Source organism: Pelophylax lessonae, assembly GCF_965119305.1.
Source record: "Pelophylax lessonae genome assembly, chromosome: 4".
Classification (NCBI taxonomy): domain Eukaryota; kingdom Metazoa; phylum Chordata; class Amphibia; order Anura; family Ranidae; genus Pelophylax; species Pelophylax lessonae.
In genome coordinates, this window is record NC_138771.1 from 657,647,979 (window position 1) to 657,674,886 (window position 26,908).

General features: G+C 47.0%; 1 protein-coding gene and 1 pseudogene across 2 annotated transcripts in view; one reads left to right on the plus strand and one right to left on the minus strand.

Moving 5' to 3' along the window:
* LOC309552161 overlaps positions 1-26,908 on the plus strand; it is a 517,672-nt pseudogene that overhangs the window by 26,170 nt on the left and 464,594 nt on the right. The gene's annotated exons all lie outside the window — the stretch shown is intronic.
* On the minus strand, positions 980-26,668 carry MEPCE (methylphosphate capping enzyme). Its single transcript, XM_082257201.1, has 4 exons — positions 25,330-26,668; positions 10,036-10,254; positions 7,097-7,223; positions 980-1,144 (listed from the first exon to the last, which is right to left on the minus strand). The coding sequence occupies exons 1-4, from the start codon at positions 26,593-26,595 to the stop codon at positions 1,044-1,046; spliced, it is 1,713 nt and encodes a 570-aa protein (XP_082113327.1). The 5' UTR covers positions 26,596-26,668; the 3' UTR covers positions 980-1,043.

A 26,908-nucleotide genomic window follows, 5' to 3' on the forward strand; every position in this document is an offset into this window, starting at 1 on the left:
AGCCTGTCTTTCCCATTGTTATTGTTAATGAACTCACATATTGTTTCTGTCCAGATGGCTAGATAATTTGTTCAGGTTAATTCTATTTCTGTATACAATTCCATCTGCATATGATAATGTAATCAGGTAACCCCCTGACCTGATGGGGTAATTTGATCAGGAGGGGGATGTGCTCATGTGTGTATAAATTGAGTGTGAAATTGTTCAATAAAGGAGAAGGTTCCAGTACAAGCTAAGTTGTTGGCTAGCTTTGTATGGGGGGCGGCTGGAAAATCTGATATCTATGTTCACGACCGGGAGGAAGCCGTATACTGACGGAAGTCCACAAGAACAGTTTGGGTTGCGGTTCCGTTACAGGGGTCTTCAAACTTTGGCCCTCCAGTTTTTCAGGAGCCTAGTCATGTCTGTGAATGTCAGAGTTTTACAATGCCTCATGGGATGTATAGTTCTACAACAGCTGGAGGGCCATAGTTTGAGGATCCCTGTTCTAGAGGAATCCTACAGGTATGGTATATACATAGTTACAATGTAACTATGTAAAAATATCCATACCTGGAATTTTTAATTCTCGTTTGATAACACAAGTTACTTTAATATGATAAGTTATTGGATACATTGTATCTTTTCAGGAAGCGCAGGAGTTTGGTTTCTATTATTTATTGTTGCTACTCATTTGCAAAACAGGAATACTTTGCCTTGAACTCCACCAGCTGCCACTAGAGGTCCTCACAAGCGATCTCTGAACTCCACACACATAACCATCCACAGCCAAACCTTCCCTGGGGTGTCACAACCCACACCACTACGTCCCCCATAACAGAAGACACGACACCGACATGAAATACCAGATTATATTTTTGCAAATATTCCTAAAACAGGCAACTTTTTAACCCCCCCCCTCCTCCCAAGAAAAAATGCAAACTTTTCTTAAAAAATAAACTTTTTTTTGTCCCCACCCACCAGAAAAAAAAAACCAGGAAGCTTATTACAAAAAAGCAAAAAAACTGAAAAAAAAAAAAAAGGAAATCGAATCCCGCCTTCATCTAGGCCTGAACAGGAGGCGGCGCGCTGCGTGGTAAAGATGGCGGAGGAAGATCCTGTCGGGCACCCGATTTGTAGAAAGCATAGATTGGACGCTGGAACCCTGCAACGAGAAAGAGAGGGGCGGAGACATGTTATCATTGGAGAGCCAGCAAAATATTCTCACAATCATCATCATAGTCCTGAAACCAGAGGATCAACAGGGTGACCGGCTACAACTGGGGTCAGGTAAAGGGCCAATCCGGCCAACAGGGTGTTCCTGCCAGTCTTTTTTTTCCCCACTTTCTCCTCCCCCCCCCCCCCCCCCCCCCCAAATCCCAGCTCCTCTATGTACCAATATAATAATGTACCTAGGTTGCAGAAAAATAAAACCTTGCGGTGTTCTATAGAAAGTTCATGACTTCCTGGTATGTAGATTTTTGGACGTAAAAAACAGTAAGACACCAGCTGACCTCATTAGCACCCATCAACTTCGTTTGCAAGGCCCCCAGGTGTGCGTTTGCCTGGCTTGCCAATGAAGGCTGCCACAGCCGCTATGTTTGCATGGCATCCCCAGTGTCTCTACAGACAGGATAGGTAGGTCCTCCTATTCCATAGTTTTGGTAAATCACTCTGTATCCAATCAGGCAGGCCCTTGCACTACATCAGGGGTGTCTAATCTGCGCACAGGCATTATAGCGTTCGCCCTGGGCCCATCTGGAAAGATGCTGGGGATGCCGTGCAAACGTAGCAGCCTACATTGACAAGCCAGGTAAATGCACACCTGGAGCGATAATGGGAATAACGTGCAAAGTTGATGGGTTCAGGGGGATGTGTGCTAATGAGGTCACCTGGTGAACTGCTACCAGGAAGTCATGACGCTTTCTATGGAACACAGCAGGGGCCAAGGTAAGGCCTTGTTCTAAAAATCATAGAAAGCTTTTATTTTTTTCTGCAACAGAGGTACATTAATGGTATATTGGTACATAGGGGAGCTGGATATTAAATAAAAAAGTGAACTTAGTCTAATGGAGCATTAAAGGAACATTCAACAGGAGAAGAGAAAAGGACCGCCATGGTGAGCAGGACCTCTCACAAGGTAGCCAGGAGCAGAGTGAAGGACAACTGCAGGGAGAATCTGGAGTCCCAGCTACAAATATGGACAGGTAGAGGGTCGCTTTGGCCAACAAGTTGTTCGTACTGACCTTGGGGTGTTCCCACACGTTGCATCTTCTGCAATACCATACCTAACAGGAGGAGAAGAAACACCCCCATAGTGGGCAGGACCTCTCACAAGGTGGTCAAGAGCAGAGTAGAAGACAACTGCTTGGAGCATCTGAAGTCCCAGTTACAACTATGGACAGGTAAAAGGTGGTTTTGGCCAACAAGATGTTCCTACCAATCTTGGGGTTTTCCCCACTCATTAGGTGGCAGAAGATACAATAGGTACTTCCACTGCAAGTACCGGCTCGGCTCTACTCGGCCCGGTTTGGTTTTCCACTGCATGGTACCGCATGGTACGGTGTTGGAACGGTTCGGTACGGTTTGCTTTTCCACTAAAGTAAGTGGGTGGGATAACAACGATTCTCTGACCAATCAGTGGCTAGTAGTGACTGCATGCAAAGGATTGTGGGATATGGTACCTCAATCGAGGTGGTACTGTTTTAGAGAGCCGTACCGTTCCATGTAGTAGAAAAGAGCAGCCGTAGCGTACCGAACCGTTCCTACACTATACCATGCGGTACCAGCAGTGGAAAAGCACAAAAGCGAGCCGAACCGTTCGGTTCCTTGCAGTGGAAAAGCCCCATAACCCACGCCCAGGCATTATAGCGTGCGGCCTGGGGCCGTCTGGAAAGATGCTGGGGATGCCATGCAAACATAGCCTACATTGACAAGCCAGGCAAATGCACACCTGGAGAAATGCCCGGAATACTGTGCAAACATAATTGATGGGTTCAGGGGGATGTGTGCTAATGAGGTCACCTGGTGAACTGCTACCAGGAAGTCATGACGCTTTCTATGGAACACAGCAGGGGCCAAGGTAAGGCCTTGTTTTAAAAATCATAGAAAGCTTTTATTTTTCTGCAACAGAGGTACATTAATGGTATATTGGTACATAGGGGAGCTGGATATTAAATAAAAAAGTGAACTTAGTCTCTAATAGAGCATTAAGGAACATTCAACAGGAGGAGAGGATACACCCCCATGGTGAGCAGGACCTCTCACAAGGTGGTCAGGAGCAGAGTGGAGGACAACTGCAGGGAGAATCTGGAGTGCCAGCTACAACTATGGACAGGTAGAGGGTCGCTTCAGCCAATAAGATGTTCCTACTGACCTTGGGGTGTTCCCACATGTTAGGTGTGATATTGCAGAAGATCCAACAGGAGGAGAGGAAACTCCCCCATAGTGAGCAGGACCAGAGTGGAAGACAACTGCTGAGAGCATCTGGAGTCCCAGCTACAACTATGGACAGGTAGAGGGTCGCTTCGGCCAACAAGGTGTTCCTACTGACCTTGGGGTGTTCCCACATGTTGGATCTTCTGCAATACCATACCTAACAGGGAGGAGAAGAAACACCCCCATAGTGGGCAGGACCTCTCACAAGGTGGTCAGGAGCAGAGTAGAAGACAACTGCTTGGAGCATCTGAAGTCCCAGCTACAACTATGGACAGGTAAAAGGTAGCTTTGGCCAACAAGATGTTCCTACCGATCTTGGGGTTTTCCCACTCAATAGGTGGCAGAAGATACAATGGGAGGAGGGGAAACACCCCATGGTGGGCAGTACCTCTCACAAGGTGGCCAGAAGATACAATAGGAGGAGGGGGAAACACCCCATGGTGGGCAGGACCTCTCAAGGCGGCCAGAAGCAGAGTGGAAGACAACTGCAGGAAGCATCTGGAGTCCCAGCTACAACAATGGGACAGGTAAAATGTTGCTTTGGCCAACAAGGCGATCCTACCGATCTTGAGGTGTTCCTGCTCATTAGGTGTGGTATTGCAGAAGATCCAACAGGAGGAAACGAAACACACTATGGTGGGCAGGACCTTTCACAAGGTGGCCGGGAACGGGGTGGGGGACTATGGCAGGGAGCATCTGAAGTCTCCAAGGAGTCCTCATATAGACCCCACCTCAGTTACAGTACATTGGGTGGACTGACCCTTTAAATTTGAACGCCATCCAATTTTTGGTTTTAAAGAGACCCGGTTACCTTGTGCTTTCAGAGGAAAGGGGCAATGTTTTTAAAGTCCACTCCCAACCACTTTATACTCCTCTCTACAGTGCTCCTTGGTCACAAAATACCGGGCAGAGCTTACAAGGAGTGTCACGTGAACATGCTTAGGCCTAGCAAATGGCCACTAGACCCAAGGAGTGCACCATGCCAGAAGGTCACAAGCTTAGAGCTTGCAAGGACTGTCAGGTGACCATGCTTGGGCCTAGCTAAAGCCTAGCTAAAGGCCACTAGGTCCAAGTGGTGCACCATGGAAGGAGGTCACATGATTAAAAGCTTACAATGAGCTTCAAGTGACCATGCTTAGGCCTAGCGCATGGCCACCAGACCTGACTAGCACACCATTGCTGCTGGTCACATGCTTAGAGCTTACAAGGATTGTCAAGGGACTGTGCTTAGGTCTAGCAAAAGGCCACTAGGTCCAAGTGATGCACCATGGCAGGAGGTCAGTGCTTCAAGCTTACACGGCACATCAAGTGTATGTGCTGAGACCTTGCAAATGGTCACCAATTCCAAGCAGTGCGCCATGGCAGGAGGTCATGTGCTCCCCCAAAAATGCCGTGCCATGAAAAAGTATTCATACCCCTTGAAATTTTCCACATTTTCTCATGTTACAACCAAAATCGTTAATGTATTTTATTGGGATTTTATGTGATAGACCGACACAAAGTGACACATAATTGTGAAGTGGAAAAAAAATTATAAATGATTTTCTACATTTTTTTACTAATATGTGAAAAGCGTGGCTGCATTTGTATTCACCCCCCTTTACTCTGATACCCCTAACTAAAATCTAGTGGAACTGATTGCCTTCAGAAGTCACCTAATTAGTAAATAGAGTCCACCTGTGTGTAAATTATTCCCTGTAAAAATACAGCTGTTCTGGGAAGCCCTCAGAGGTTTGTTAGAGAACCTTAGTGAACAAACCACATCATGAAGGCCAAGGAACACACCAGACAGGTCAGGGATGAAGTTGTGGAGAAGTTAAATGCAGGGTTAGGTTATAAAAAAAAAAAAAAAAAATCTCCCAAGCTTTGACCATCTCACGGAGCGCTGTTCAATCCATCATCGGAAATGGAAAGAGTATGACACAACTGCAACCCTACCAAGACATGGCCGTCCACCTAAACTGACCGGCCAGGCAAGGAGAACATTCATCAGAGAAGCAGCCAAGAGGTTCATGGGAACTCTGGAGGAGCTGCAGAGATCCACAGCTCAGGTGGGAGAATCTGTCCACAGGACAACTATTAGTCGTGCTCTCCACAAATCTGCCCTTTATGGAAGAGGGACAAGAAGAAAGCCATTGGTGAAAGAAATCCATAAGAAGTCCTGTTTGCAGTTTGTGAGAAGTCATGTGGGGGTGGGGGGGGGGCACTTTTTGGCCTAAAAGCAAAACGCTGTGTGGTGGAACTCATGACTTTGATTACAGCATGCTAGTTCCAGGTCTGAAACTCAATACTATAGAGGCCACACAGCCAGGCAACCAGAATTTCAAAGTTGAAAAGATCTTGTCCCTAAGGCCCCTTTCACACTTGTGCAACCTAAAAGTCACACAATTTTGACTGGACTTGAAGCAATGCCTGTGTCTATGGACCTCAAAACGCATCAAAGTCGGACCAAAGTGCAGGGACTACTTTGAAGGTGCACAGATCTGAACAGTACTCGTTGGAAATCATGGAGTACGACTTGTCATGCGACTTCACAGTTCCAAGTCGCAGAACATGTCACACAAGTGTGAAAGGGGCCTAAAGCTGAACTCTGGAATAAACTGCCCCTAATCATCCCTCTACCTAAACACAGACCAAATACCCTTCTACTTCAATAAAATCCACTCAGTGGTCAGAAAATGCAACTTTTATTACCAACCGTGATGCCCGGTGGAGGGTTGTTCGAAGGATGTAAATGCGCCTTGAAGAGTTGCATGTCCCATGATTCCTTGAGACATGCAACAAAGCTAGGGGAGGTACTAAAGGAGTGCATAGGCAGGGGAAGAAATGCTGATCAGCAGCCAGGCTTCGTCCTAGTAGGTGAAGGGCGGCCAGTTTCTCCCCGCTCCCCCGAGAAAAGGGCGGCCGCGGCCGGTCTCTCCCACAGAGAAGGGGGTGGCCGAGGCAGCTCTCTCCCCCGCTCCCCCAGAGAAGGGGGCGGCCGAGGCTGCTCTCCCTGCTCCCCCAGAGAAGGGCGACTGGGCATCAGAAATTGCTGCCCTGAGCCATAGAAAGTCTCCTACTAGCACTTTTCTGACTGAGGACCAGACACTTGAGGATGCCCTGTTTGCAGAAGGGGACTGGTCCCTTCGCCCCCCTCTGTAGTCTGATTCGCTATTTTCCTGACCTTATCACGTCAGAGTAGAACTTCCTTCCTGTCTGTGCTCTATGCTTATTTGTTAAGCCCCACTCACCCCCTTGTATCCTCTAATCCTCTGCGGACCCGCACATTATTGTAATGGTGACAACGAGAAAGAATATCCCCCTAGACAGCTTCCCACTTAGCCTCACCAGAAAATAAAATACAGAATGATGAGGTCACAGGCACTTCATTTCCACGGTTGGTGCACACCATATGCATTGGGCAGACAGCGCCATCCCACTAGTTCTTGCACCCTCAGCCACATGCAGGAACTTGTTACCATCAATGTGCCATCGGGACTGCAGGTGGCAGACGCAGCGCCATTCAGTTTGGAATTTGGTAGAAGGGTTCAGACATGTGTCCCCACCCCTCCTCCTTCTGGGGGAAAAGCCAGCAACTGTCACACACAGGGCGCCCTACCCTCACCCTCCACCATACAGAGGTGGGGGCACCTTTGCCTGTTTCCAGATTTGCACACCTGACAGAATATAGAATTACCTTTTGCTGAAGAACACGGTGCAGCCAGCAGTTCATAACTGGAGAAGCCCACTTCGGAAGACATGAGGTAGGAGGTGAACTGCTCTGGCTTCAGGGAGATCCTACAGTAATTCTTATAGATGGTTTCCTGGTGAGACAAAATACATACATTACATGGCATACCGCTGGGAGAAGAGACCTACCCGGGAATACAGGGTGAAGCTGAACTCCAGGAATATCTGGTTGGATGTGTAAATCTGTTTGGACAGTCTTGTGATCCAGCACAGGCAAGCCGGTGACCTCTTTTCGCTACGGTATCTAAAAGCAATACAGCTCAGTCACCAGCCCTCCCCCATCCTGTGATTGGACAGTAAAGGAAGGAGCACAATTATGAGGTCATCGCTTTGGTCTTTCCCCTTCCTAATAGTTGGCTGACCGCCCCATGTGAGGCTATAGAGCCCAGTTTGACTCCGCGTGGTCCCCCTCCCAGTGTGAGTGCTGCTGTGCAGGGGTTTACAGGAGACCGATGTTAGGATCAATTTAGGTGCCAATACAAGATACTGGATGTAAAAAAACACATTTAATGAGTGGTGCACCAAAATAAAATTTTTGGTGCTGAAAACGAAAATATTTAATTACTGTGGCTGGCAATTTTGCATCGCAGTCAATAGGGGACGCCTCTTCTGGCCCCCCGACGCCAATGGGGCACGCGTCTTTTGGCCCCCGACGCCAATGGGGCACGCGTCTTTTGGCCCCCGACGCCAATGGGGCACGCGTCTTTTAGGCCCCGACGCCAATGGGGCACGCGTCTTTTAGGCCCCGACGCCAATGGGACGCAGCATGCCATTATCAGCACCTTTTTTTTTTCCTATCGGCAAAACGCCGATAACATGATTTTCGGTTGATAATATTCGGCGGGCGATATATCAGTGCATTCCCAATTTTAACTGGGACAATCCTAACTACAGGACCGTCACACCAGGAACCCCAGTATACCTAATGTACTGGGAAAACCTGTGCTCACTGGTAAGAATTCCAGTATCCACCCTGAATCTACCAGTAGCTGTTGAGAATGAAAGCATCCTTTTCTATAGTATTGGCTTGAATTTACTGATTTTTTTTCTATTTCCCAGAGGACACTAAGCGAAACTAAGCAGGATTGGTGTGGGAGGAGCTAGTCTCAAGAGGGCTGGCCTTCAGTTTTCTATTTCCCTGAGGACACTAAGGAAAACCGAGCAGGACTGGTGTGGGAGGAGCTACAGTCTCAAGCGGGCTGACCTTCAGTTTTCTATTACCCTGAGGACACTAAGCAAAACCGAGGACTGGTGTGGGAGGAGCTACAGCCTCAAGGGGGTTGGCCTTCATTTTCTATTACCCTGAGGACACTAAGGAAAACCGAGCAGGACTGGTGTGGGAGAAGCTACAGCCTTAAGGGAGCTGGCCTTAAGTTTTCTATGTGCTTAGTGTCCCATTTCTCCTGTAGGTGGCATCATAACTCAAGGCTGCTTCATTATCAAGCTGTGGCCATCAATAGACGAAGGAGAAAATACTCGTTAACCCCTTTAGCACCACGTGTAGCGGCAAAAGAAAGGGCTTAGCCACACGTTGAACATGTATGTGCTGGGCGGCCGATGTTATGTACCGAAAGCGCGCTCATTGCATGCTTCGGGCACAGAGATAGATCGATCTAGACCAGGGGTCTCAAACTGGCGGCCCTCCAGCGGTTGCTGAACTACAAGTCCCATCATGTCTCTGCCTATGGGAGTCATGCTTGTAACAGTCAGCCTTTCAATGCCTCACGGTAATTATAGTTCTTCAGCAGCTGGAGGGCCTCCAGTTTGAGACCTCCAGATCTAGACTAAAGATCGATCGGTAGCTGGTGGGACCGGCTTCCAATCATGGGACCGTTCAGAGAGGTCAAATGATGGTCAATTCTTCCCGCCCACAGGCATTTAAAGAGACGCCAGGGAGGGCAGGAAAGGGTTAATCTGCCCGGAATTCAGCTTTACCAGTAGTGTTTAATGTCAAGCAGCCTCTGCAAAAGCACATCATTATCACAGCGCTGCCCCCTGCAGAGATTTTTTTTTGCCCCACAATCAGTGCAAATTGGAGACCTGAGTGGGTTCAAAGGCAACCAAATCATTTGGGGAGGGGTCCCTGGTTTAGGGTGGTAATGAATTGGGCTGCCAATGCTTTGTTTGCAGGACCTTATGGGGGCTATGAGCCAGGGAACTGATCTTCCTTTGTGGAGTCAGGATGAAATGTTGGTGCCCCATGCGAGGCTAGGCGGTTGCTGCGATTTCTTTTTTCGGAACCCACGTTGCTTAGGTTTCCATAAGACTTCACCAAACAGATCTACCCCCTAATGATATGGGGGTGCCAATGCACATTTAATCTACGTGGCCCTATATGGCTATGACCCAGGGAACTGACCTTCCTTTGTGGGGTCAGGATGAAACGTTGGTGCCCCGTGCGAGGCTAGGCGGTTGCTGTGGCTTCTTTTTCGGAACCAACGTTGCTTAGGTTTCCATATGACTTCACCAAACAGATCTATCCCCTAATGATATGGGGCTGCCAATGCAAATTTAATCTACATGACCCTATAGGGCTATGACCCAGGGAACTGACCTTCCTTTGTGGGGTCAGGATGAAACGTTGGTGCCCCGTGCGAGGCTAGGCGGTTGCTGTGGCTTCTTTTTCGGAACCAACGTTGCTTAGGTTTCCATATGACTTCACCAAACAGATCTATCCCCTAATGATATGGGGCTGCCAATGCATATTTAATCTACATGACCCTACAAGGCTATGACCCAGGGAACCGACCTTCCTTTGTGGGGTCAGGATGGAATTTTGGTGTGAGGCCATAATCGCCTAGGCATTTGTTTCTTTTTCAGAACCCAGATTACTTGGGTCTCCATAAGACTTCACCTAACAGATCCATCCCCCACCGCTTTACTCACTGTCAGCCTCTTCCTCTTGCCGTATGAGGACCAGGGTTGAGGTTCCAGGATGAGGATCCCCCCCGGGGACAGGTGTCTGTAGATTCTCCGAAACATGCGTTTCAGTCCCTCGTCTCCCCAGTTCAGATGGATCCACTTGGTGATGCTGAGGCACAGGATGACGTCATATTCTGGTTTTTGTACCTCCACCAGCTCATCCCGGTCCACCACGTAATTACCCTGCCAGGGGGGGGAAAAGAAAAAGGTGGGAGGGTGGTTAGTCATAGAAAAATGTACTTACAAGATTTCCCATAAGTCACATTTCACCGTTATGTGTGTGTGATCCAGGGAGGAGCAGAGACCACCCTACCATAGCTCTTGGCTCTAACTCCATCCATCCTGGAGTTGCCATGCTACAGAAAGTGGGCTTCTCATTCCCCCCGTTTCCATCTCTTTTTTTAGCCATCGTGTCTTTCAGTGTCAAGTATTTGTATACGGATTGGGCAAATGGTGGTTGAAATTCCAACCTTCCTCCCACCAGCCCTGTGCCCAATTAGTGGGGGTGTCGGGCATAAGGTGGAATTATAAACCCGCGATGCAGGGATGTCCAACCAACTGTCCAACCCCCAGCACCCATGTCTATGTACCTCAATGGATTTCACTTTTTGCAATCATGGAAGCTCAGCGTCCCACATGCGGGTGTTACCCAAGGTGGTCCTAATGCCTATGTAGCCTGGGAACGCCCACTCCCCCAGACTGACACCCGCCTATCAAGGCATTTTACAATCTGCATAACTCCTCCCACTGCTTGCATCAGGGCTGAGGGCTCCTGAGAGGAGTAATATATATATATATATATATATATATATATATACATATATACACACACACACACACACACACACACACACACACACAATCTATTTCACTATATAATCAGTTTTTCGCTGAGAAGTGCGGGGTGTACCAAGATGGCCGTCACCACCTTCTACCTGCAGGTTTCTCACTATACTTACTACAATACAATAATACAAATGTAATACTGTGATTTATTCTATAAAGGTGAGTTTACTGCTAAAATAAATGTAAAATTTCAAGACTTGCGTGGTCTGTAAAAAGATGTCCGCCGATGCTTCATGTTCGGTCAAATTGGGAAACATATTGGAACGCATTAGCGGCCATGTTGGAACGCATGGCGCATGCGCAGTAAGTTGCTCTAGTCCGTACGTCACTTCCGGATGCAGAATCTGATAGGGTATTCGAATACAAAACAAAAGTTCCAGCGCTGGCACTGTAGCAATCTCAGTTCCGTCTGAGAGTAACCAAAAACATGGCCGCCTCCAAGGTGGCGACAACTAGCGGGTGGACTAACAACGTCTCCTCATAGCATGTACCGGAGTGTATAGGTGGCCGATGTTCTGTGAAAAAACCAAGTGGTGGAAATCTCCAATTATTCCTGGTGTACACTCACCGGAAGTGAGGTGGTTGGAGTTCTCGGCATGTTGGAGTTTTCGGTAGAACACCGGCTGCTAGTAACCAAAAACATGGCCGCCTCCGAGAGTGGTGACAACTAGCGGGTGGACTAACAACGTCCCCTCATTATAGAGTGTATAAGTGGCCGGTGTTCTGTGAAAACCTCAAGTGGTGGAAAATCTCCAATTATTTCTGTTCCCGGAAGTGAGGTGGTTGGAGTTCTCGGCACGTTGGGAGTTTTCGGTAGAACACCGGCTTGGCTGGGTTTGTTAGGAGTGGATATGTAATACAGAAATGAGACCGCAGAAGGAGATGACGGTTTAATGGTGAAAAGTTAAAAAAATGGCTCCCTCTCTCTGCCAGTCTGTGTCCATGCATTGCAGGTTTTATGTTCCCTCATTTCCTGTGTTGTCACCAGGACAGGAAATGAGCAGAATCCTTGCAATGGGAACACGGAGGGCAGTTTTGTCTTTAGTACAATAGCAAAGGGGGGGACAAAGACCAGCCCCGGCAGTTGCATTCAGGAACGGATCCTCCTTATGGAAATGCTAAATCTAACCACTGAGTATCATTTTAAATATCCCCAAACTCTCCTCATAGGTACAGACTGAAAACCACCCGCTACTTCCACACCTGGACTAAATATCAACGGCAACTATGACATCACTAACCCTTCCTCTACCGAGGTATGTTTATAAACGGCATGGTGGAGAAAAGGTTAAATCAAGCTCAGGGCTGCTGCAGCTGGGAGCTGGATACCAACAACCAGGGAAGGGCTTTCCGGTAAAGGTAAAAATAATAATATATATATATATATATATATATATATATATATATATATATATATATATATATACACATACAAAAATAAATTACACACACCTATTATATTTTATATAAAAAAATAAATAAAGAATATATATACATATATATACATATATATATATATATATATATATATATATATATATATATATATATATATATATATATAAAATTTAAAGCCCCCCCCCCCCCCAGAAGTATTGGCCAATTCCATGTGCAGTACAGCAGGGGGGGGGTATACAGGACATTCCTAGCTCTAAATGGGTGAAGGTCTTCTTTCCTATGGACAGAACACCCTATGTGGGAGGGGTTGGACATGTCAGGACATGATCCATTCATCATTACACAGCCGACTTCCAAACTCTGCTTTAGTCCCCTTTCACACTTTGTGTGACTTCTTCTGCGATTTGGGTCACAGGACAAGCCGCACTCCATAATGTCTACTGAGTACCGGTCATATCTGTGCGACTTCAAGTAATCCCTGCACTACTTTGGTCCGACTTTCATGCAACTTGAGGTCCATAGACTTCAAGATTACACAGGCATTGCTTAAAGTCCAGTCCAAGTCACATAAAAAAAAAAAAAAATTCAGCGACTTTCAGGTCACACAAATGTAAAAGAGGCCTAAAAATAAAAAAATGCTAATAAATTCCCTTCTATTGCCCATTTTTTGTGTGCTGGGATTGGTCTTCCTGTTAAGGGGGGTGGCTACATTCATTCTCCATGGTCGCTCTCTAGGTTGGAATGCAGCCACCCCTCTCTCTCTCGTTCCTCCTCAGGACGCCGAGATGGGTCGGAACGGTGGTTCGGATTGGTTAGTAGCAGCAGCACGTGACCAGTTCTGACCAATAGGAACCTCTCTAATCCGACCCGGGGGGCACTAGGGACTTGTAAACCTTTTGCTGCCAGGTCCGTATGTCGTATAGATCTGACAGCGAGGGGGGGAGGGGGGGTTGTTCCCACACAATTCTCAGTGGCTTTCCAGACACCCCCGGCGTTCCCCCAACATGTATCCCAGGCTCTGGTTGCCCATCTGCAGGCCCGGGACTGGCAAAGCGGGTGCCGCCAGTTAGACGGGATGGGGGAGCACACACATCCACTCTCCTCCCCTCCTTGTCATCCAGGTCAGCAGACCCAGGAAAGCATTCATTTGATTCATTGATTTACATTCCATGGAGCACACAGAGGAGACGAGGATTGTTTAGAACCCCGGAGGGCTCATTAAAGAGGACCTGTCATCCAAAAAAAAAAAAAAAAATTTAAGCAAGTGTTAAAAAAAAAAAAAAAAAAAAAAAAAACACTGTCCCCTATGTGAAGAAAAAAAAAAAAAAAAAAAAAAAAAAAAGAAGTAGAAAAAATTTTTTTTTTATTTTTCAAATTAAAATGTTTTTTTTTTTTTTTACTTTTTTTTTCCTTCACATAGGGGACAGTGTTTTTTTTTTTTTTTCCTCAATTTAATTTTTTTTTTTTTACTACTTCACATAGGGGACAGTTTTTTTTTTCTCAATTTAAAATGTAAAATACACCCAAGCCCATAACCCCCCACGATGTGTCGGGGGCGCATACGCATGAAAACGTCCATTACTATACACATCGCCGCGAGCACACCGGAGAGTAACAGCGATATTTCTATCACCAGACCTCCGCTGTATGGCTAAACTGATGACATATAGGGGGGGGGGGGGGGGGGCTTTTAAACGCGTCGCCTTTGGAAAATATAAAGGTACTGAAGCTTGTCACCATTTTACGGGAGCGCAATTTAAATTTCTCTTTTTTTTTTTTTTTTTTTTTAAATCGGGTAATTTATTGCGCTTGTGTGCCCCAAAATTAACTTTGGTGTACTTTATATTTTTGCGGTAATATCTTGGGATATAATAAAAAAAAAAAAAGAAAAAAAAAAAAAAGATTGAAACTACTGCTATTTTATTCTCCAGGGTGTCTGCTTTCAGAAATAAGGTTTTGGGGGTTTTACGTATTTATGTAATCTTCAGGCCTAAAATTACGGTTTTTTTTTTTTTTTATATATATAAAGCATGTGTGGTAAAAAAAAAAAAAAAAAAAAAAAGTCTCTTGCAGCAAAAGTGTTAAACTCCAGGACCGCTGTGCCTGCTGCGTGGGGGTTTATTTTACCTTTCAATTTTTTTTTTTCTGAAAAAACAAAAAAAAAAAAAAAAAAAAAATGTATATATACACACACACACACACACACATATACATATACATATAATATATATATACACACACACACACACACACACACACACACACTATATTTATATATATATATATATATATATATATATATATATATATATATATATATATATACACACACACATATACATACACACACATATGTATACATGCACATATACATACATACACACACACATACATTATATATATATATATATATATATATATATATATATATATATATATATATATATAAAAACTATATTAAATATAAAAAAAAATCTTTTTTGTATTAGCAATCAGAGCAGCTAAGTAGCCACTCAATTGCTATTACAAGCAGTGGGAGGGGACAAAAAAAAAATCGAAGGCATTTAAAAAAAAAAAAAAAAAAAAAAAAAAAAACAGACCCCCGATCCCTCCATAAAAAGTACCCGTCACATGCCTATTGCTGTCACAATGATGTTTATACTCCTTGTGACAGCAATAAAAGTGGTAAAAAAAAATAAAAAAATAAAATAAAAAAGCAGTATGAAAAAAAATAAATACATTTAATGAACGATTTGCCACCCAAGCCAATTCAGGCATTTCTCCCCTGCATGTAAAAAAATCATAATTTATTTTTGCTAAAAAATTACTCAGAGCCCCCCAAACATTATAAATATTTATATTTTAGCAGAGGCTCTAGGGAATAAAATGGCAGTCGCTGCAATGTCTTGCGGCACACATGTTTGCGCAATTTTTTTTTTTTAAATGAGATTTAAAAAAAAAAAAAAAAAAAATAATAATATTTACCCCAATTGGTTTTGTATAATGTGAAAGATAAATGTTACGCCGAGTAAATAGATACCCAACATGTCACGCTTTAAAATTGCGCACACTTGTGGAATGGTGCCAAACTACAGTAATTAAAAATCTCCAAACATTTTTTTACAGGTTACATTTTCAGAGTTACAGGGGGAAGTCTAGTGCTAGAATTATTGCTCTCTAACGTTCGTGGCGATACCTCACATGTGTGGTTTGAACATCGTTCACGTATGCTGGCGCGACTTCTGTATGCGTTCGCTTCTGCGGGGATGGAAATGCTTACATTTTTTTTTTTATTATTAAATAATACAATATTATTTCTATTTTTACACTTTCCCTTTAATTTTTGATCACTTTTAATTCCTATTACAAGGAATGTAAACATCCCTTGCAATAGGAATAGGGCATGACAGGTCCTCTTTAGTGCTGGTTCACACTTATGCGCTTGCGCTTGCAATGCGAATTTGCAGTGCGAGTTTACCTTATGTTTTTCAATAGTACCAGCGCGATTGTAATGAAAATTTGATTGCGTTGATTATGTTAATTAAGCTCAGGAGGGGTGGAGCTGAGGGGAAAATCAAACAAAAAATAAGAATTCGCACATATCTGAACTGATAATGCGAGTCCAGACCGATTTACATTGATGTCTATGGAGACTAAATTCGCAACGCAACGCTGTAAACTCGCACAAGACCCTTTTTATCATCGCATCACATTTGCATCTGGATCGCAACGCATAGATGTGAACGACCGTCACGAATTCAATGTATTTTGTAAATGCATGCGATTGGAGACTATTTAGAACGCATCGCATTCGCAGTACAAGCGCATAAGTGTGAACCGGCACTCACAGAGAGATCTGGGTTCTATAACAAAAATTAATTAATTAAAAATAAAAAAAAAATAAAAAAAATCGATCTCAGGCTTTCCAGCTTAAAAAAAAAATGGCAGTGTTTACATCTGCCGGCGCCAGAAGTGACATCATGACATTGCTTCTGAGGGTCATAGAGCTGGCCAGGGACCATCAGGTCCACGGCCAGCTCTATGGTAAGCCGCCGGATTCATTCTCCGGCTCCCAGATTGCACGGGAGAGACCAGAGAAGCACCGAAGGGCGGCGGCGGCAGTGGGTGGGGTGGAGGGAGAGGGGATATGTTCCCTCCCACTGCCTGTAAAAGCAATCCAGCAGCTAAACAGCTGCTATGATGACTTCTACATTGCAGGGAATCACCAGCTAAAAAAAAAAAAATTAAAGATATCTGAATGATGCCTGCAGCTGCAACCATCATCCAGATATCACCACTCAAAGTAAATGACATCATATGACGTCTACAGATATCACCACTCAAAGTAAATGACATCATATGACGTCTACAGATATCACCACTCAAAGTAAATGACATCATATGACGACTACCCAGGGGAAGTGGTAAAAAAATAAAAATAAAAAAAAAAATAAAAAAAAAATTAAAGCAACAGTGAAAAAAAAAAAATAATTTTAAATAAGTAATTAAAAAGAAATAAAATAAAAAAAAAGTGCCCTTGTTCAATGCGCGTCGGTCCCTCCGGCATACAACTAGCGATCGTCCCACACATGTGAGGTATCGCCACGAACGTCAGATCATGGGTAGTAATTGTAGCACCAGACCTCCTCCATACATCTAAAGTGGTCACCTATAGATAGTAAAATTTACATGGTTTGCCGCTGTTGAACAGGCAATTTTAACGCGCAACATGTTTGGCATCTATTTACTCGGCGTAACTTCATCTTTTATATTTTACTAAACAATTGGGTTATGTATGGTTTTGGGGTTTTTTTGCATTAAAATTCAAAAGTATATTTTTTCCACAAAAAAAAAAATTGCATTTGATAAAAAAAAAAAAAAGCTGCGCAAAAACTGAAAAGAAAATTGCAACATATACACACTATAAATAAATATATAATGTTTGGGTGTTCTAAGTAATCTTTCAACAACAAAATACTGATTGTTACATGTGAAATAAGAGCCAGAAAAGGGCCGGACTCCCTGGCTGGAAGTGGTTAAAAACTAAAACAAAAACTAAAGTAAAAAACCCACAATGGTTACAGCTTCCCTTTGTAGAGTGAATATGCAAATGCTACCCCGGGCTGTGACCGGTTCTCTTTAGTCCTTTTGCTGCCTCTGACGTAAGGCGTACATTGGCAGTAGGGAGGGAATTTCCACACATTCCCGGCTGCTACATTATTATTATTATTATAACAACAACTACTGAACAATTATAGACTCCTGTCCGATGCAGGATCCTCAGCTAGGCCCGGCCTGAACTGGAGGACTTGTGTGTTCCTCATGCTAGGAGTTCATTCCTGGATCTACATTCCACACAAGAGACATCTGCAGCTTCAATAGTGGTCTGGACTTAGGTCTCAGGGTCTATGGGGTACGAGGTACCTCCAGGCTCCTCTAAGGGCCTGCTTTTTATAGTAGCTGCTGCTCCGGCTCTAATAGGCCCTTATAAGCTCTAATAGGGGTCCTGGGGCCCTCTACAAGGTACCTCAAAGACTGGAGCTGGCTTGGGTTTCAGGGCCCTCTACAAGGTACCGCAAAGATTGGAGCTGGCTCAGGTTTCAGGGGTCCCTTGGCCCTCTACAAAGTACCTCAAAGATTGGAGCTGGCTCAGGTTTCCAGGGTCCCTTGGCCCTCTACAAGGTACCTAAAAGATAGGAGCTGGCTCAGGTTTCCAGGGTCCCTTGGCCCTCTACAAGGTACCTAAAAGATAGGAGCTGGCTCAGGTTTCCGGGGTCCCTTGGCCCTCTACAAGGTACCTAAAAGATAGGAACTGGCTTAGGTTTCATGGGTCCCAGGGCCCTCTACAAGGTGCCTCAAAGATTGGAGCTGGTTTGGGTTTCAGAGGTCCCACTACAAAGGTACCTCAAAGACTGGAGTTGGCTCAACTGTCCGGGGTCACTTAGCCCTTTACAAGGTACCTTAAAAACTGAAGCTGGCTCAGGTTTCAGGGGTCCTGGGGCCCTCTACAAGGTACCTCAAAGACTGGAGCTGGCTCAGGTGTCCGGAGTCCCCTAGCCCTCTACAAGGTACCTAAAAAAGCTGGCTCAGGTTTCAGGGGTCCTCTAAAAGGTACCTCGAAGATTGGAGCTGGTTTGGGTTTCAGAGGTCCTGGGGCCCACTACAAGGTACCTCAAAGATAGGAACTGGCTTGGGTTTCAGAGGTCCTGGGGCCCACAAGGTACCTCAAAGACTGGAGCTGGCTCAGGTGTCCAGGGTCCCCTAGCCCTCTACAAGGTACCTTAAAAACTGAAGCTGGCTCAGGTTTCAGGGTTCCTGGGGCCCTCTACAAGTTACCTCAAAGATTGGAGCTGGCTTGGGTTTTAGGAGTCCAGGGACCCTCTACAAAGTACCTCAAACATTGGAGATGGCTCGGGTTTTAGGGGCCCTATATACAGGTACCTACAAGACTGGAGCTGCCTCAGGTTTAAGGGGCCCGCTACAAGGTACCTCAAAGACTGGAGTTGGCTCAGGTTTCAGGGATCCCGGGGGCCCTCTACGAAGTACCTCCTGACTCTTCCAGGGACATTCTTAACGGCTGTTCCAGCTCTTTTAGGGTGACCACCGGGTCCAAAGTGCAGATATTATGGCGAAACCTCCATCTGGTGTTCCCAATGCTCAGCCTGTGATGGTGGGACAATTTCCCAAGCTGAGGACCAACTAAAGCAACACACACTTAATTTTTGGGGCTTCCCCTGACCACATCTGTCTATAACCCCCCCCCCCCCTAATGTGGTCATCGTATTACCACCTGCTTGTCTCCAGAAATGAACGTCTGAATCTGGCAGACTTGGTTGTACGCTACCAGCTGCCATGGCCCTACGTGGCCATCCCAACAGAACTCCACCACCTTGGTCACACAGCTCAAAGGCAGATCTATTAGGTGAATCCCATAGACCAGGAAGACTAGAGAGGCTGAATATATAAACACATGTGCAGAAGGGGGGGGGGGGGGGAAATACAAGCAGAGCATATAATAATCACACATCAAGGGGGTTAATTACAGAGCAATGACAAGCATGGGGGGGGGGGGGGTTCTTGGCAAGAGCTGGGAAGGGAGGGGTTGAGCATATGCGTTGGGTTTGAACATACATTACTGCACTTGCATGGCCTACTCAATCTAATGATGCAACCAGCCACCATATGGTTCAATCCAGACACCATCTTGAAGATGGGGGGGGGGGGATGCACAGGGGTGGTAAAGCAATTCTATAACAAATACTAAATAAAAAAATGTAATGCAACGAACATTTATCTCCAACCAGCCAAGCGAACAATTCTATATTATTATTATTGTTGATCTTGCAATCTCAGGATGGAAGTAAAAATTGTTACTTCCTGTATTTGTCTTCCGATAGAACTTAAAGGATGGAGTGGTGGTGGTGGGGGGGTTAAAGCCCCAGTTCATTGCCGTCTGTGCCCCCAGCTGAGGAGATTCATCCTCTATTCGACCCATCAGGAAAACCCCCCAAAATGTTCAAGTTGTCACCAGAAAACCGATTTGACATTTTTTTCCCCAGTGGGGACTCCTACACCAACAAATAAGAGGACTTCCTAGGGGGGGGTTAGAGACCCAGTTAGATGTTCATTGCCGTCTGTGCCCCCAGCTGAGGAGATTCATCCTCCATTCGTCCCATCAGGAAAACCCCCCCAAAAATGTTCAAGTTCTCACCAGAAAACAGAGTGGAAATTTTCCCAGTGGGGACTCCTACACCAACAAGTAAGAGGACTTCCTGTTGCATCTGAGGGACAGGAAGTGAGGGGACAAAGACAGCAAAAATACAAAAAAAAATAACAGATAGGGGTCTCCAGTGTGGTGCCAAATTTACCCACAAAGCAACCCCCGCCCCCCCCCTGCTCGGGTTAAATGCCGGTTGCTATGAAGAAATTACTTAAAATGCTTAACCCTTTTCCTCGCTCCTGCAGGCCCTTCCCCTTCCGCTTCATGGGACAGCTTCCCCAAATCTGCACCCCCCCGACATCACCAGGATAGATGGTCAGGACCCCTCCACATCCCAGAAGCATTAAGGCTCCATTCACACCTGATCATGGGCAGAATCGCCGCGATTCCAAATTGCTGCAAAACGTGGGGCGCATTTACTTTTTAACGGCACCCCCAATCGCCTGCGATTTTGCCGCAATTGACGTATGGTAAATCGTGCTGTGACCGCTACGCGGAGTCGTTTACAAAGAATCTTTTTTGGGCATTCTGATGTACCACACGACAATCGCAGCAAAATTGAGGCGCTCCACACTCGCAGCAAAATTGAGGCGCCCCGCAATGGCAGATAAATTGAGGCGCCCCGCAATGGCAGATAAATTGAGGCGTCATTAGTAATGGCATTGCAAACGCATCCAGTGTTTTGCAGCAAATTGAATGCGGCAGCTCCACCCGTGATCAGGTGTGAGTGGAGACTCAGGCTACGTTCACATGTGGGCGTAGCGGATCACGGGCAGAATAACCGCGATTCTGCCCGCGATCCGGAATCATTGCAAATCGCGGGATGCCTGTGCGTTGCCCGTGATTTGCAATGGCACCCCAAACGCTGCGCGATGTTGCTGCGATTTCCACCTGTCGAATTGCGGTAACATCGCGCAAACAGAATCGCGGGGAGCATGACGCACGAAAGAATCTCCTGTACCTTTTTGGGCGTCCCGCGATTCTGTTTGCACAATTTTACCGCGATTCGGCAGGCGGAAATCACGGCAACAATCGCACAGCGTTTGGGGTGCCATTGCAAATCACGGGCATCGCACAGGCGTCCCGCCATTTGCAATGATTTCCGGATCGCGGGCAGAATCGCGGTGATTCTGCCCGTGATCCGCTACGCCCACATGTGAGCGTAGCCTAAGGGTTTGTTTACACTTGCAGCCAGGGGGAGGGGGCGGGGGAACAGCGATACCAGGTGGGGGGGGGGGGGGGGGGGAAATCGAGCCACAGTTTTACCAACACCCCCCTCCCTTGCTGCCCCAACCCCAGCCCCCCTCAGGACATTTGCCAGAACACTACACAGCCCTACACACATGGCACGACCACAGCATCATGCTGCTTTTAGTGGCCAAAAACTCAACTGATGCAGTTCAGTAGGGCCACCCTGCACCCCCCCCCCCCCATAAAATTGCAGCGCGGTAGTACAGCATATACTGGGTTAAATCAGTTGAGGAGGCAACACATTACGAGAGCCCCATCTGCTGGGGGAGGGAGGAGAAGGTGATTTGTACTCATCCCCAATCCGTGCCAAATAAGGGGGGGGGGGCACCCCATGTACCAAGGGATAGACCGTAAGTAATTACGAGAGTCCTAACTGCTGGGGGAGGGAGTGAGAAGGTGATTTGTACTCATCCCCAACCTGTGCCAAATGGGGGGGGGGCACCTCCTGTGCCAAGGGACAGACCGTAAGTAATTACGAGAGTCCTAACTGCTGGGGGAGGGAGGAGAAGGTGATTTGTACTCATTCCCAACCTGTGCCAAAAGAGGGGGGGGGGCACCTCCATACCAAGGGATAGACAGTAAGTAATACACATTACCCCCCCCCCCTTTCTAAGCTGTGCTTTGTCTTTACATCCTATAATATGCAGACTTGGGAAAACCTTCCTAACATTTAGGATCCAGCTGGGAGTTAGCAATGATGTGGCTTCAACTTATCTGGGGTTATATATTCTCTCTACCCACACACACATTTTATACAGCGCCCCCCCCCCCCCATATGCTCTGGCAGACATCACAGGTAGTATAGGGTTTGAGGACCACCATGCCAGGAAACAATGCAAATGAAATAAAAGCCTCCCCCATTCAGCCATGCTGCACAGTGCAGTCCCAGCTTCCTGTGTGCTCAGTGCCATGTGACATGGAAGTCACATGACAAAAGTGAAAAGGAAGTTAGATTCCCACTTCCTGTCTGCACAGCAGGCCACCCATCTGGTTCATGAGGGTCTTTTTTTTTTTGCCTGGTCTCTGCATGAAAAAAAAGAGGCTGCCTTCGAAGGGTCAAGCATCCTTTAACCACTTTACCCCCAGCCCTATTTCGGACACTTTTTGTTCACGCGTTAAAACCAGTATTTTTTCCTAGAAAACTACTTAGAACCCCCCAAACATTATATATATTTTTTTTAGCAAAGACTCTGGAGAATAAAATGTCGGTCATTGCAATATTTTTTGTCACGCGGTATTTGCGCAGCGGTCTTTAAAACGCCATTTTTTTGGAAAAATTTAGAAAAATCACATTTCACTGCATTTAAAAAATACTAAACAGTAAAGTTAGCCCATTTTTTTTTGTATATTGTGAAAGATGATGTCACGCCGAGTAAATAGATACCCAACATGTTACGGTTTAAAATTGCGCCCCCCCGTGGGATGGCGACAAACTACAGTCAATTGAGATCTCAATCTGCGACGCTTTAAATTGATTTAACGGTTACCAGTTTAGAGTTAGAGTGTAACTCTTTTTTTTTTAATTATTGCTCACGCTCTGGCGATCGCGGCGATACCTCACATGTGTGGTTTGAACAGCGATTTAATTCGCGGCTCGACTTGCGTATACAGTTTTTTTTGTGCGCGAGCTAACGGTGACGGGGGCGGCTAAAATTTTTTTTTTTTTCCTATTTATTTTTTCTTTTTTTTTTAAATTTATTACAGGTTTTTAAAAAAAAACAAAAATCTGATCACTTTTGTTGCTGTCACAAGCAATGTAAACATCCCTTGTGACACCAATATGCAGTGACAGGTACTCTTTATGGAGGGATCGAGGGTCTAAAAGACCCCAAACCCCTCCACTACACTTCCATGCATGTATAAACGCCGAAAACTGCATTTTTGCATACAGCCCTTTTTCAAATCTGCCACCTTTTGCAGCAGAGTAACCCGGAAGTGACGTCATGGACGCCGCCTCCGGGTTACGTCACGGAGACCCGATCAATGCCGTTTCCGGCATTCATCGGGACTCCATCCAGCCGGCGGACGTGCCGGCTGGGTGCTCAGGTCTCCCGGTGGGACAGGAGCCCCGAGCAAGGCCACGGAAGGCGGCGGGAGGGGGGGGGGGGAGACGTCCCCTCCCGCTCACCCGGGTAACGATCGAGCGGCTCCCAAGCAGCATTGGTCGTTACCAACGGAAAGCCGACCGTCGGTACTAGAGACATCATCCCGGTATAACCCCGCAAAGTTACCCGACGTACCGGTACGTTGATATGCGGTAAGTGGTTAAGATGTAGAGACACCTAAACCTTTCCTAGGAGAGACATAGGGGCAGCCATTATCGACTTCTCATTCTTCTAATGCTAGTTGCCTGGCTGTCATGCCAACTCTTTGGTGCTTTGAGTTGTAGACCTCGATGGTAGAGGTTCTGTCTTTCCTGATTCCAGGTCTGTAACCCTGAAACTACTGAAGCCAGTAGCTCACCATAGCAGCTTGAGAAGGAACATTTTCAGAAGGAGTTCAACATCACCACACATGGTGGTTGGTGTTGCCAGACATGGAGGTCAACGTTATTTCGAAAACTAGGATGAAGGGGGAAATAGGTGCAGAAAAAAAATCATCTGCTATGCCTTCACTTAACGTGTGCCTAACCTGACCTATATACTCAAAATATTCCACAAAGAGCGTGGAGAAAAAGAGGTTATAGGGTTGGTTCACCAAATAGGCAGAGTCTCTCTGCCTATTTGGTGAACCAACCCTATAACCTCTTTTTCTCCACGCTCTTTGTGGAATATTTTTTGAGGAGATGGAGGTCAACTTTGCCATCCATGGAGGTCGGTGTTACCACACGTAGAAGTCAACATCACCACACATGGAGGTTAGAGTTACCACACATGGGAGGTCAACTTCATCATCCATGGAAGTAAACGTCGCCATCCATGGAGGTTGGAACTACCACACATGGGAGGTCAACTTTGTCATCCATGGAAGTCAATGTCACCATCCACCGTGGTCAGCATTGTCATCCATGGAGGTCGGTGTTACAACACATAGAAGTCAACATCACCACACATGGAGGTTAGAGTTACCACACATGGGAGGTCAACTTCATCATCCATGGAAGTCAACGTTGCCACCCATGGAGGTTAGTTACCACACATGGGAGGTCAACTTCATCATCCATGGAAGTCAACGTTGCCACCCATGGAGGTTGGAATTACCACACATGGGAGGTCAACTTCGTCATCCATGGAAGTCAACGTTGCCACCCATGGAGGTTGGAATTACCACACATGGGAGGTCAACTTTGTCATCCATGGAGGTCAACAGCGCCTCACATGCTCCTCTAGGAAAATGTTAACTGTAAGCAACATCTAAAACATGCAAATTTGGGTGCAATCACACGCTGGCTTCTTAAAGTGGACTGGCCAATCAAGCTGCATAAACTTAAACAAGGCAGCAGGGAACACCATGAGCTCCTGGACTCAATCAGCATTGGCTAACCAAGTGCAACCCAAGATGAGGGACTCCCATGATGGACAGGGTTACTTTTTAAAAGCAGAGGACCTTCTGGGGCCTGCGCCTGCCTAGCGATAGTTCTTGAATAGCATTTTGACAACGGGTCCACATTAAAACTTTGAGATCTCACAACTCAGGCCGTTGAGACGCAATGCTCTTGTGCCATTAAAAAGTGGCCGGAATAGGACCTAATCTTCTTAGCAGAGCTGGAAAAGTCTTGCCCCTGATGGCCAGTGGTTCCAAATCTAAGTCCTCATGTCCCCCCCCCCCCCCCCCCAACAGGCCATGTTTTGGGAATTTCCCTTTGATCGGAAAAAAAAAAAGCCCTCAATGATACCAAGACAATGATCAGGTGAGGGAAATCCTGAAACATGACCTGTTGGAGATACTTGAGGACGGAGGTTGAGAACCACTGCTGTAGCCAATGGGTGATAAACTTGCCACCATCCACCCAACCCCAGTTTTGGTTGACCACAGGAATTAGAACAGTCATGGAACTATAGAAACAAAAACAATTCCCCCCTCCCCCCCATTCCCTGTCTCACCTTGACGAATGCCACGTTGTGCGGGAAGACACGGATCTCTTCTTTGCTTTCCTTTCCAGCCTCCCCGGGAACAACCGGAGCAGCGATGGGGCCCCGCATGGCGGCCAGTGCAACAGGGAAGCCGCAGCCACCGCCACCTTTCGAGTACTCTGAGAGATAATGTCTTATGTTTTGCCGGGCGGCTCGGATCAACGAGCTGTCAATGTCCAGCCCCACAATGAGCGTAGGCCCCAGGTTCTGCGCCACGGTTAGGGTCAAGTGGCCCACGTTGCAGCCAATGTCCAACACAGCCTTGCCCTGGAACCATTCGGGCCTCAGCACCCGCAGGCGGGGATCTTCTGACCGGCACGGGTTTCGGTACCCGTAGTATTGGCAGTAATTCCCGTACTGGAAGCGGTTCTTCTCCTTACCCTGGGGCCCTAAACATGGCTTGGCCATACCTATGCCTTGAGGTTTGGCGGTGGTGACCACGCTGGCCAAAGTCTTGCTTTTCTCAGGGCTCCCTTGCCTCCCTTCCGACTTGCTGGAGGTCCTCCTCCTCTTGCGATGCCTAGACCCCGACGTACACGAGCTGCTGTTTGCCGACCCCGGCCCGTCCGGTCCTTCGTTCTCCAGGGCCGGTAGAGCGACGACATCGTCGCGGCAATTGATGGCGGTATTGAGTTCGTATGGCCGCAACTCCTCGGGGATGGGCTCGGGCTCCTGGCCCAGCCCCGTCGGCCCCTTGGGGGTGACGTCCGTCGACGGGTGGTGCCGGTGGCGGTGCCTTTTCCTGCCGCTCTTGAGTGGGGAGAGGAGGAGCTCCACCTCGCTGGAGCCGGTATTAAGGCTCAGTGGGTCGGTGATGTCTTTCGGGATCAGGATCTCCACGGGGTCCCGGCTGCGTGGAGGGAGCGGCGAGGACTTGGGGGTCTCGGCGTTGAGCGTCCGGTTGACGTCCTCGTCCATCAGGCTGTTGAGATTGAGAGGGTCGAAGATGTTGCCGCCGAGGAGGAAGTTGGACGGCAGGACGGGGTCGCAGTCGGAGTTGACCCGCCTCCGCCGCTTGAATGCCACCGTGTGCTTGAAGCCCACATTGAAGCTGTTCCTCCTCTTCCCCTGGAGGCCGTTCCTCGGCACCACGCGGGGCGGCAGCTCCCCCTTGGCGGGTTTGGCATCCGGCAGAGGGGGAGGGGCCGGAGGTGGAGCCATGAAGGTGTTTTCGCCATCTTTGATAGGCTGCGGCAGGGTCTCCGGGGGGGAAGCCACCTCTATGAGGACCTCCATGGTGGAGGCAATGGAAGGGGTGAGGCAAACCGCGGCTACGTATCCCACATCCTGGGCCCCGGGCCCCTCCAGAACCCGAAACCCTGAGCTCAGGAGCGCCTCAGGGGCGGAGTTTTCACAAGCCACTCCTACGTCTTAAAGGGCACTTCCTCACAAGCCACTCCCACTTCTTACAGGCCACCCCCTCACTCCTTGAAAGGTCACTCCGACTTCTTCAGACACTCCCACTTCAAGGACACGCCTACTTCTTGGAAGGACACTCCCTCTCCTTGTGATGTCACTCCCACTTCTTCAGGAGGCCACTCCCACTTCT

Coding starts and splice junctions, on each gene's coding strand:
- MEPCE (XM_082257201.1), bottom strand. CDS start 26,595: ATGGAGGTCCTCATAGAGGTGGCTTCCCCCCCGGAGACCCTGCCGCAG. Junction 10,255..25,329: donor ACAACGTGGCATTCGTCAAG/GTGAGACAGGGA, acceptor CCCCCCTGGCAG/GGTAATTACGTGGTGGACCG. Junction 1,145..7,096: donor ACCGTGTTCTTCAGCAAAAG/GTAATTCTATAT, acceptor TTCTCGTTGCAG/GGTTCCAGCGTCCAATCTAT.